Source organism: Nilaparvata lugens, unplaced genomic scaffold (assembly GCF_014356525.2).
Source record: "Nilaparvata lugens isolate BPH unplaced genomic scaffold, ASM1435652v1 scaffold4892, whole genome shotgun sequence".
Taxonomy (NCBI): domain Eukaryota; kingdom Metazoa; phylum Arthropoda; class Insecta; order Hemiptera; family Delphacidae; genus Nilaparvata; species Nilaparvata lugens.
This window is the reverse complement of record NW_024090879.1, coordinates 312-13,416: the sequence shown is the minus strand read 5'-3', so window position 1 is coordinate 13,416 and position 13,105 is coordinate 312. Positions and strand designations below refer to the sequence as shown.

The 13,105-nt window shown below is 36.3% G+C and overlaps 2 protein-coding genes across 2 annotated transcripts; both read right to left on the bottom strand.

Moving 5' to 3' along the window:
- Positions 1 to 489: 489 nt before the first annotated feature.
- LOC120355813 lies at positions 490 to 5,705 on the bottom strand (the record flags this gene model as incomplete). Its single annotated transcript, XM_039444529.1, has 4 exons — positions 5,585 to 5,705; positions 4,233 to 4,440; positions 2,757 to 2,879; positions 490 to 981 (listed from the first exon to the last, which is right to left on the bottom strand). Coding segments are annotated over exons 2-4 (750 nt in total), but the record flags the coding sequence as incomplete, so codon positions are not given.
- Positions 5,706 to 9,681: 3,976 nt separating this feature from the next.
- Positions 9,682 to 12,168, bottom strand: LOC120355812. Its single transcript, XM_039444528.1, has 2 exons — positions 11,881 to 12,168; positions 9,682 to 9,914 (listed from the first exon to the last, which is right to left on the bottom strand). Exons 1-2 carry the CDS (start codon positions 12,138 to 12,140, stop codon positions 9,707 to 9,709), a joined length of 468 nt encoding a protein of 155 aa, XP_039300462.1. The 5' UTR covers positions 12,141 to 12,168; the 3' UTR covers positions 9,682 to 9,706.
- Between the last annotated feature and the right edge of the window lie 937 nt (positions 12,169 to 13,105).

Here is a 13,105-nt window from a genome sequence, read left to right as displayed (position 1 = left end):
AACTGTTCTTGATGCAAAAGTAATTCTTGCTACAACCTATGTTCCTGATGCAAATGTAATTCATGTTATTCCTATGTGGTTGCTGCTGTTCCTGAAGCAACTGTTGCTGACGCGAATGTAATTCTTGCTGCAACCTATCTCCCTTATGGACTTGTAGTAATTCCTGCTATTCCTGAAGCAACTGTTGCTGATGCGAATGTAATTCCTGCTATTCCTGAAGCAACTGTTGCTGCTGCAAATGTAATTCCTGTTATTCCTGAAGCAACTGTTGCTGCTGCAACCTGTGACCCTGATGCAAATGTAATTCCTGTTATTCCTATGTAGTTGCTGCTATTCCTGAAGCAACTGTTGCTGATGCGATTGTAATTCCTGCTATTCCTGAAGCAACTGTTGCTGATGCAAATGTAATTCCTGCTATCCTGAAGCAACTGTTGCTGATACGATTGTAATTCCTGCTGACCCTGTTGCAACTGTATCTGATGCGCATACCTGTTGTGCCGATTGTGTGTGTCTGTGACTGAGAGTGAGTTGTGTGTGTACTAGAACGGCAGGAGCTTGCGACGGGGTGCCAGCCGCTTGTGCCGCACTCATCCGTGGGCCCCAACATGATGAGGTGATGATGACGGTGGCCTCGTTCTCATGGAAGCCGTCATCATCGTCGGCTATCATCCGTTCTGCCTTGCAGCACTTGACAGTCGCCTCGTTCTGTTGGCAACAGTCCAGCGCTGCTGTCAGGTGCCTGTCGTTTCCGTGCTGTTGGCAACAGGCTGTCAGATGCCTGTCGTTTCCATGCTGTTGGCAACAGTCCAGTACTGTCAGTTGCGTGTCGTTGAGGCTGGTGCTCTCGCCATCATCGTCCTCCTCGAGGGCGTCGACCTCCGCCTCCTGGAGACCTCCACTGAGCAGACTGTCACCCTCGTCGCTGGCCACGCGCATGCCCTCGCACGAGCCCGGCGACAGATTGCCGATCGGCGAGTTGAACTGAAACAATCAATAATTGATTCAAAGTCAGATGTTGTCGATGGATCATACTGAACATGAATTGTAATACTCTATAGTGAGATTCAATAATTAACACTCTCATTCAAATTTATTCATACTCCTATAGTGAGATCCACGTTATAATGGCAGTGTAGGAAGATAGGAGAAAAGGGTTGCCAGATCTCAGTCTTGCCACCCAAACAGCTGATACTGGTATATCTGATGAATTTAACTGTTCATTATTGTTGAAAATAGTTGACAATATTTTATTTGTGAAGAGAATATATTTTTTAAAGATGCAATAATAAATTTTCATGGTTGAGATTAAATATTTTGTCAATTAGTAGAACTTCTACATTGTTGATAAACGACGTGGCAACATCGCAAAGCGTGAAAGAGATAGTGTCATCTGCTTTGTTGACTGATAGACAAGAATAGCAACACCATTGCAAATCACACACTGCCATTATAACGTGGACCTCACTATAGGCCCAGTTTCTATTTAAGTAAACTTGAAACATTAGTTTAGTGTTCTCTGTTAGTGTCCAAACACTACAACAGATTAGTAAACTAGTTAGAACACTTATTAAATCTAATAAACCCTTTAATATATATTAAATTTATTGGATAAATGCTCCATTATTTTGAATAAGTGTTTAAAACCGGGAAATAGTCATTCATAGTGACATTCTCTACAGTATGATATAATTATTTGTGCAACTAGTGCGCAAAGTGACAGTTTGCTGCACCGAAAGAAACGTTTACGCCCGAGCCGTAGGCGAGGGCGGAATGGTGGTTGAGTGCAGCAGAGGAACTTTGCGCACGTATTTCACATTAAGTTTTTCCTACAGTTACCATTGAATATGAAAAGTAGGTAATTATGGGTAAAATTGCCTGAAATCCATCAAATTTAAATCTGTGTAATTTTATTATCAATAAATAAAATAGAATGTAGTATGTTTGTGTGTTTGAATGGCTGTGTGGTGAATGTGGTGGCTGTCATCCACTGTTGTCCACCCCATCAAGATTCTTATAACGCACCAGTCACTGTTACCAACTTCATTTTGATTTTGCTGCACTGGTGCTCCATATAACCTACTGACTATTTTGCGTTGCCATGTTGCAAATCTGGAGTTCTGTAATCAGTGCAGCAATGGCCACTTTTCAACGTACCTGTAGGAAAATAATATTTGTTCGTCTATTGAAACATTGTAGTTAAACTAAAACACTGAGCAATCTTAATGAATGAACTACACTAAAGTTAAAACGTTTGTGGAAATGATTGATGAGTTTAATTACAACTATTCATTCAAATTCAGCTGTTGTCGATCATAGCGATGTTGTTATGATTTTATAGTGAGATTCATTCATTGACCTTCTCATTCATAGATTAGTACTACATATTATATAGATGTAGATATTCTCTACATTACAATATTAATATTAGTTCGTCTATTGAAGTATTGTAATTGTACTGAATCACAGTTTGAGCGGTCTTAATGAATGAACTATGGTGAGATGAAGCTTAGAAAACTAAATTGGAGCTCCACGTTAATGAAGCAAGTCTTCACCTTATAAAGTCGGTAGAAATGATAGGATGGCATAGTTGCCGAGTTTCTTTTTCTACCGCCTTCTATAGTAGTAGCTGGGATTCAAGTTTATCCCGGTATATCTGATCGATTTAACCTATGAAATTTGTTTAAACAACCTGTTTAGTCGAAAACTAACTTTCTAATATTGGACCAGTATTTTACAAAGAGAACTAAAAATATTACCTGAGGATTTTCTGTTATTCTGACACCATGATCACGTTCTCTTGTTGCATGTCCATTGGGAATTCGTCCATTGGTGAGTAGAGTCAGCTTTAATCCATTCACTTGATCTTGTGGAAAGCCACCCTGAAAACAATAAAAATAATAATAATAAATTTATTTATTATTCCAGTTTATACATTTCACATAATCAGAAATTATGAATAGTACAGTAGATATATAACAACAACAATCTTGCAAATTATAAAATATAAAGATAATAAAATAATACAATATTAGTCACGTTAGTTCCTCATACAACTAGCATACAACTTCTTACAACATATCACAGGACATTATCATGAAGAGATATCTGAAAAAATTAATCAAGATATATTTCATACTGCATGTTTGTTAATCTATTGAATTGCTAGAAGTGGATGGTTGGTTTGTTATCTACCAAACTTAAACACCTTCGACTGAGTCATTGTCAATATTGTAGAACCGTTCCATAATTGAATAAAAACACAAATATGTTGTCAAATTCTACACTGTTTTATTTAGTACACGACCAAGGTTGTGAACTTGAAAATGTGACCGGTGTGGTCACGAAACCTTGGTCGTGTACTAAATAAAACAGTGTAGAATTTGACAACATATGTGTGTTTTTATTCAATTAAACACCTTCAAAAATGTGTAGATCTTACAAGATCTTAACAAAATATGGCTTCAAATTTTGAGCATAAACGACCTATACCATGGGATAACTTCTACGCTATTTTTCTCAAAGATAATATCTTCATTTCATTTCAACTTATTAATTTGAATTGAAGCGGCAACAAAATACTCAAAAATAGTTTACTGCCTTGTTTAGTTGGGTTGGCAGGAAGTTGAGTATCGGTTATGAAACTATACTGATGTCCACGTTATAATGGCAGTATTTGATTGTGTCACCTGGTCTTATTCTGTTCTCTTTTGTTATAATAGTTATTCCCCTCACATAATTGGTGAAGGCACATTGTGCTTACAATTGACATTGGTGTTGCTATCCTTGTCTATCATTCGACAAAGCAGATGGTGTTATCCTTTTCTAACTCCACAACGTTGCCAAATCCGTTTTTAACAATGTAGAAATACATTTAATTGAGGCAGAGATTGAGCAACGCTGTTCTCCTATCTTAATTCTCTTTTAATTATCTTGTTTTTTCATATTGTTTGGAGTTTTTTCTTTTTTCTATCATATTATTTGTAATAGACAGTTAAGTGTAAGAGGGCCGACTTCGCCCTAACTTCGCTCTCCAGGGAAATAAAGGCAGTAATTCAATTCAATTCAATTCACTGCCATTATAACTTGGACCTCACTATAGGCAAACTACTGCTGACTCAATAATTAGTTATCTCCAGAGCTTATTTTGAGCTGTATGTTTGTAGCGAGTACAAACGTTAATATTAGTATCTCCATATGTTTTATTGAATTCTATGGTTGTAGTGAGTGCTAACCTTGGTGTCGAGAGGTCCGGTGAAGCACTCCATTTCGTGCATTTCGTCAAAGGCGTGGAGGGCGGCAGATAGAAGCCGGTGGAGCCGTTGGCGGCCGCCTGCCCGGTGCGGCAGATAGGCCCCCGCTTGGTGCATTTGTGTCGGTACACCAGCACTATGGTGCACATTATTATGCAGATGGCGCCAATCACACAGCCGATCACAATGCCTGTCGCAACAAATTACATCAATATATTAGGCAACTATTTGATGCAGTCAACAACCATTTTTATAAAATTGATAAATAAGTAATTGTCAGAAAAATTTACAGGAATATATGCAACGATTGAATAAAAACAACCAAGATGGAAGTGGAAGATTTATAAAATTGATAAGTGAATAATTCTACCACAACAAGTTGCATGGAGGAATATAATATGCAAAGATTAAGTATGGTCAACCGAAATGGAAGTGGATAATTTTTGAAATTTATAAATGGATAACTTTTCTAAAACAAATTACAGGGGGGAATATTATGCTATGATTAGGTATGGTTAACCGAAATGGAAGTGGAAGATTTTTGAAATTGATAAATGGATAATCTTGTAATGGAAAATTACAGGGATAGATGTATAATTGAATATAGTCCACCAAATGAATGTGGAATAATAAAAAAAGAAGATTCATCAACAGTGACCAATCATATTGTTAAAGAAATGATAGAATTGTACAATTCTGGAAGATGCCCATATAATCGGTTCACTTGTGCATGAGTGAAGAGATGAAAATTATAATGATAACATTAACAGAGAACCGATTGCTTGCTGGCATTTGAACCCACGACTTTCCTGGCATACATGATGCGGACTTACTGAGTAATCGTATTCTACTTTATTTGTATTTATTGATAGGAATATTGAATTTCAAAAATGGAATTTAAAGATGAGCTACTTTTCATGAGAGTCATAGGGCTTGAAATCAATATAAATAAAAGATGCGGACAAAATATTCGATATAGTATTCAAAGTCAGATAAAAACTTATTGTTCAAATGAAAAATCCGAAAAAAACAAAAAATAAACCATTAGAGACACTCAATCACTCCATTGTTAGTTTAGAACAATAACTAACATTAAACAAGTCTATTTATTAGAATAGTTCATACATATTGAATCAACAATTTAATTCATGAAGAATTATAAGCAATGTCAGTGAAAAATATAAGAAATGCAACAGTGAATCAAGGCAACAGTCAACAATTTGAACTGTAAGCAATCTAAACACAACAGCCAAATACTCAAGGGATGAGAATATGAGCAATCACAATTTCAATATTGATAGTAAAAAATTTGAAACTTTAGATTATCAACTCACCTAGGATTTGATCAGGTTTTCGATCAGGTGTAGTCTCAGTTGATTGGTCGGAGATAGGAGGCAGTTTGCGGCCGATTTTCGAGGGAATTGTGATTTCCAAATTTTGAGAAGGAGGCCCGGTCTGCCCCACTACTCGCCCATATTTTCAAAGTGTAACGGTTATTCTTCAATGATGTCACTGTTGAACAGAAAAAAAAATTAGGGCATAAATGATAATAGGAAAGAAACAAGTAACACATTTTTTTTTAAACAATCACTCAATTCCACCATAAGAGCTCAAGTGATCATTAAATTATGACAAAGCTAATATGAAGGTTCCTAATATGATTATAAAATACATTTGTTTAGAGCTAAACAATATAAACAAGTATGTACAATTCTTTCGTTATTCTTTATTGATTGATACAATAAGTACATCATCAAAATGATAGGGAGAGAAAAAATAAGGTAACTTGTGCTATTCCTCTCCCAAATTTAGATAAGGCTACACATAGTCCGAAATAAGTCTGTAGTTGTTCACTTCACAGAATTTTCGGTCCTTCATATTATTTTCACAACGTAGATAAAATTTACAGCCGACATTTCTAAAGTGAAACAGTCATTCAAAGTTGTTGAATACGTCAATTCCTCTATGCTAAAATATCTAAAATCATCAATCAATGGTTCATATCAATGTCAATATCAAGCTTAATCAATGTTAATTTAAAAAGCTTGATCAATCTATTGCATATTTCCGTCAATATCAAGCTTCATCAATGTTGATTTGAAAAGCGTGATAAAGTTTTTGCATATTTCCGTCAATATCAAGATTGACGCCAACAAAATTGGAAGAGATCTATCAACATATCCCTTATTATTGGTTTATGATGGTTGTTGATAACAATCAGCTCTTTGTTGCCCGACAGTTAGCAGAAAAGTTCTGGGAGTTCAATATAGATTTCTACCACCTATACATAGACTTCAAGCAGGCCTACGACAGCATCGACAGAGAAAAGCTATACTCACCATGCTTGATCTTGGCATACCAACAAAGCTTGTACGACTTGTCAGAGCAACAATGAAGAAGACCACCTGTCAGGTGAAGATAGATGGGGAATGACAGATAAGTTGAGGTGGAACAAGGACTGAAACAAGGGGATGGCCTAGCACCAGTTCTCTTCAACCTTGCACTAGAAAGGGTGATAAGAGGGACTCTGGCAGATACAAGTGGTACATTAATAAACAAGACCCAGCAGATATTAGGGTATGCAGATGACCTGGACCTAGCAGGAAGATCAGTGGCAGCAGTCAAGAAATGTTCACAAACTTGGAAATACAGCTAATGAGATGGTCTAAAGGTGAATTGTGATAAGACCAAGTTCCTACATCAAAGCAACGTCAGCACAACAGAAGAGAACAAAAACTATTGGGTGGGTGAGTACAGCTTTGGAACGTGAAAGACTTCACCTACTGGGAGTTAATATAACAGCGGACAGTGATGAGATGAAGAGAATAATACAGAAGCGGCTCAATACGGGGAACAAAACATTCTTCTCTATGCTGCATATTCAAGTCTAGAAGCGTCCATAGAAATATAAAGGCTAGATTATATAAGTCCATAATACGTACAGTGGTCACGTATGGAAGCGAAGTTTGGACATTAACATCAAGGCAGCAGGCAATTTAGACCGCTGGGAAAGGAAAATGCTGCGTAGAATATATGGACCTGTGTGTGATGAGGGTGTCTGGCGAATAAGAAATAACAACGAATTAGCTGCACTCTATAAGGAGCCACCCCTGTCCATATATGTCAGACTGAACGTTTAAGATGGGCAGGGCATGTGGAGCGGATGCTGACACTCGCGCCCCAGGAAAATATATATGGGACAGCCAGGAGGCAAGAGACCGGTGGGGAAGCAAGACTGAGATGGGCGGATGGTATTTCCAAGGATGCAGCAGAACTCCTTCGCATCAGGAACTGGAGAAGGAAGGCAAGAGATCGTGACGAATGGAGGCGCAGAATTGAGGAGGCCAGGGCTCGATTGGGCTGTAGCGCCATCGAAGAAGAAGAAGAAGTTGATAACAATTTTTTTCTAATAGATACTGAACTTAATGTATAATAATTAACTAACTGAATAAATAAATAACTAACATTTGTGCTTAGCTTAGATGCAGGTACAATAGTTTTAGTCCAGTCGGCGATAGGTGGGCGGGATGTTGCGTGTAGGCGAGGTGTAGTTGACAATGACTCCATTCACTTTGAGCGGCTCTTCCATGAGATGCGCACTGTACTCGAGTCATCAGCTTCCACTGCACGTCATGAACGGGACCGGCACTAACACAAAAACACAGATCACATTATTAGAATAGAATAGAATCAAATATAAATCGAACACAAAAAACAAAAACACAACACACAACACACAAACATAACACAAAAATACAAATCACATTATTAGAAGAGAATCAAATATAAATCGAATAAAAAAAAATCTGGTGTGGTACACTCACACAACTTTCATTGCTCATTGAACTATAAGCCTCATTATCAAACGAGAATAATTTAGGGGAATAACATAATGACGATTGACGGCAACATATTTGCAACTACGATCAGACTACTGTATATGTGTATATACAATTGTTTTCAGAGTACTTTTTCCTTTATGTAAATTGTGAAATTCGATGATTTTTTTTGAAATTCGTCAAAAAAGCTGTTCTACAGATGAAATATCTTGACTATCAATGACTGTGTTCTTTTTATAAACTGCTCTACCTACCGTACCCACGGTATATGGAAGAAGAAAAAGGAAAAACCGTGTACCTACCTATCTCATGCACGAGAAGGAGGTTACAAAGTCCATTTCTCAAGGATTGGGTGGACCCCCCAATTAGTACCCAGGAAAAAGACTCATGTCAGTTGATAGAGCTAATAAATAACTATACAGGGTATAGATTTGAAAAAAATCGTTAGAGCCGTTTTTGAGAAAATCGTGAAAAACATGTTTATTTAGTAACTGTCATTTTTCTCAAGAATATTACGGAGCTCCTGCAATTTTCTCAGAAATGAGACTCATGTCAGTTGATAGGGCTTATGAATAGCTATCCATGGTATAAATTTGAAGGAAATCGCTGGAGCCGTTTTCGAGAAAACCGTGAAAAACATGGTTTTTTAGTCATTATCCGCAATTTTTCTCAAGAATATTACGGAGCTCCTGAAATTTGACTTATGCCAGTTGATAGGGCTTATAAATAGCTATCCATGGTATAAATTTGAAGAAAATCGTTAGAGCCATTTTCGAGAAAAACGTGAAAAACATGGTTTTTTAGTAATTATCCGCCATTTTTTCCGCCATCTTGAATTGAATTTCATATTGTCGAGTCCTCATGGTATAAGGACCTTAAGTTTAAAATTTCAAGTCAATCGGTTAATTAGAAATGGAGTTATCGTGTTCACGACATACACACATACACACACACACACACACACACACACACACACACACACACCACACACACACACACACACACAACACACACACACACACACACACACACCACACACATACATACATACACACGACCAATACCCAAAAATCATGTTTTTGGACTCAGGGGACCTTGAAACGTATGTAAAACTTGAAATTGGGGTACCTTAATTTTTTTTGGAAAGCAATACTTTCCTTACCTATGGTAGTAGGGCAAGGAAAGTAATAATAGAATCAAATCGAATAGATAGAATAAAATCTGATAGAATAGAATATGATGTGTCCTGTTTCAGAGGAGAAAAGATTGCAAGCCTGAAAAATTAACAAGAAAAAACATGGAAAATAAAAACATAGTTCTGCAACGTCATGACATAGAACTGACATCGTCAATAGATATAAAAATGAAAATATTAATTCTAAAAAGGGTAGGCCATTTTCATATTCAATTTTTATAGAACTGCATATTTTGACTTATTCTCACAGAACAATTGCTGTGGTAGTTCATGGTGGATGAGAACCTTTTAGGCTACAAAATATCAAGTGATTACCTAACAATTTAATTGAAATTTCCAATTACTTGATAAATTTATATCCTTAATTCGAGGGATAGCGAATATTTGTGGTTTTTTCATCAGATTATCATCTTGAATTGATTTTAACCAAATATTTGATACCATGTAGGTGGGTGTATTAATTTGAAATTTATAAATTGAATAGGTATAATGCACTCACAATCTTCGAGTGTGCGACACTCGAGCTTCTGACTGTACTCGCTGTGCCTGTTATTCTCGTCGTGCGTCCTCACTTTCAACTCGTACAGAGTGTACGCCTTCAGACCAGTTATTTGAACTCCGGTGCTTATACTGAAACAAACGAAAATAGATTATAAGATACAATCACGAAAATCAGGATCGTTTATCTCAATTTTTGATGAGGATAATTAAACATGAAGGTTTTACACAATTAAGCACAAATCCCAATAATGTAAACAATTGAACGTTACAGCATTCAGTAATACAAATCACACTCAATATCAGCAGAATTTTTTATAAATATTAAATATCAGTTTCCAATCATTTTATGGTTAAGTTGTTTTGTCATTGTTCTTAAATAAATAAATACTGAAGCACTTTCTACTCCTTCATTTACCTTCTCTGCTACATTCTCTGCTACCTTCTCACACTCTACCTTTATGTCGTATTAAAAAAAGTTAGTAGGGAAAAAACTCCTCGATCTTATAAAGGACACAGGTATTGGTTTGCCCAACTAAAGTACTTGGGACACAAAATAAGCATCAGTGACCTGTGAGGTTCTTTGAACCTTTGGATCCTTGAATCCGTTCCTTCAAAACTTAGTCCCCAATATATATTCCCAAATTGTGTGTATTTTTGGCTTTAACATTTTCTGAAAAAAATAATTTATTTAAAGTGCTGTGATAATTGAGTATATTTGACTATAATTTGATGTTTTAATCCTTATAAATTTAAAATTTCCAACTCATATTATATATTTTGGACAAAATTGAACTTTCAAGAGTAAAAACATTAACCTATTTTTTCGGAATGTTATTATCACTATCAAAATTTGGGAACAGAAAAGTTTTCAATGCCTGTTGTTCTTTCTCGATCATATTTTTTGAAGAAATTAAAGCACTTTCTATTCAATTTCGATGAGATTGAGGAGTTCTTTTCATATTCTTTTGGGAATTCTACTATTGCTTCCTAGGGTTCTAATAATTTTTCTGTCTAAGGATTTTTGTTTTTTTTTTCGAGGCTTCTGTCTCTTGCAAAGGTCAAATAGTTCAATTTTCAGAGTAGGTAACTTCAACTCAGCTAATAGCTTATGAAGTACCTTAATCATAACTCTGACGTTATTTACATAATGATTTTTTAGTTTTTAATTATTTTCATTATATAAATAGAACTAGCCGTCAGGCTCGCTTCGCTCGCCATATCCGTCTAGCCAGGGGTCTCCGTCCCCTGGACCCCCGACTGGATCGTCGAAAAATGAGATCAGCAGGCTCGCTTCGCTCGCCTGTATTTTTCATTTGAGCATTTTATCATATGCTAGGACGATCCAGCCGGGGGTCCAGACTAAACGTCTGGCTAAACGGATATGGCGAGCGAAGCTAGCCTGACGGTTAGTAATACAATACTCCCAGGAATAGCTCTGATTGAAGTAGCAGTGCCCAATCAATTTTTCAGCGATAAATGCATTTCAATCTTCAACTTGGTGCCAACCTAACAAAGTCAACTCAACTTAATGCCAACCTGACAAAATTATTAATTTAGTTACCAGTTAACAACTGTTTCGAAGAGGTACTCTCTCTAGATTATAGTTCTATATTAACATATGGTATGGACATTTTTCAATTATAATTAAGAGAATAAGAAGAATATACATGCTAAAAGACGAACTTTGAACCCTTAAAACCCACCCTTAGAGTTAAAATATTGCCAAAAGATTTCTTAGTGCACCTCTAAAGGGCCAACTGAACATACCTACCAAATTTGAACGTTTTTGGTCCGGTAGATTTTTAGTTCTGCGAGTGAGTGAGTGAGTGAGTCAGTCAGTCAGTCAGTGAGTGAGTGCCATTTCGCTTATATATATATATATAGATTAGAAGATAATATTTTACGATATTATGTATTTTTTTTTTTTTTATTTTTCAAAATTATTGTAGTGATTTATCTTTTTGTCTTGAACTGAAGTTCATTCATTTTTGTTTGTAAATTTTCAGTGTTATGAATAAATTTCAATTCAATATTTATATGATGTATAATTGTATCCACAGAAAATATCATCTTCATACTAAAACCCAGTACGTACCTGTTTAAAAAATAGATAGAAGAGTTGTGAAGAGGTAGAGCGGTCTGCACCAGGTGGTAGCTGATTGTGTAGTGGGACACGTTGGCGGGTGGGACTGACCCCATCCACGTCAGGTTGATGGCGGTGGGTGACACGGGCTCGGCAAACAGGTGGGTTGGTGCCGGAAGTGGCATCAGCACCGCTTCGCCCGCCTGCCACGCCCAAGTCTGAATGGAGCGAACGGCCGATTCGCCTTCGACACCCTGCGATATGCCACTCATCACCACTTCGTACCATGTTTCCGGTTCTGGAAGAAAAAAATAAGATTGAACGGAATTGAATAGTTATCAGCTGTGGTGACAGTGGATGTGCGATTTTCGGTTCTACATTTATTCATTTATTCATCACATTGTGTACAAATACTCAACATGAGGAAAGGAACATCAGGCTCATGCCCAAAACTATCCCATTCCCAATTTATAATACCATAGAGAAACGATACCGTAAGTAGATATCCCATGGTATAGGGTGTTGATGTCGCAACTGTTTTACTGTTATCTCAAGCCGATTACTGTTGATTATTGTCAATTTTTACTGTTTTGTTGGGGTTAGAGTGTGAACGGCACAATTTGAGAGACTACCAGCGTCACACAGCTGCATGGGAAAGAACTACGTGGACTATCGGAAAAACGTGGACTAAGGAAAAATAGAAACAAATTTTCTTTCTTAGCGGAAGAAAACCTATTAGAAAAATTGTCATTTTATGCACATTCTACATCAATATAGAACCATATTCTACCTCTTATAGCAGTAAATTATAGTGTTTTCTTTTCGCTCTCAAAATTTATAGTTTTTAAAGTTTGGAAATTTCGAATTATTTGTAATTACGTAACAGCCTAAAAATAAAATATTTCTAAATTGAATTTCATTTCATTTATTTATCGTCACATTACATCAATTTTTTAGTAACACTCATTTGACTGGTGACATGTCAATACTAGAACAAAATTATATTAAAAGACTTAGTTCTAAATTCTTGAAAGTAAAATAAATAAATACACTCTATGATGATTAATTAATTCAATTTAGAAATTTTAATTAAAAATGATTTTTGAGTTTTGAAGGTAAATTGAGTGTGTAGCAATGTTGAAGTGAAACATAACCTAGCTACATTGGATGTTGTATAAATTAGAATTGGACCGTTTGGGCTATAAGCCTGTGCTACTTTTCTGAAGTTGTCTAATCT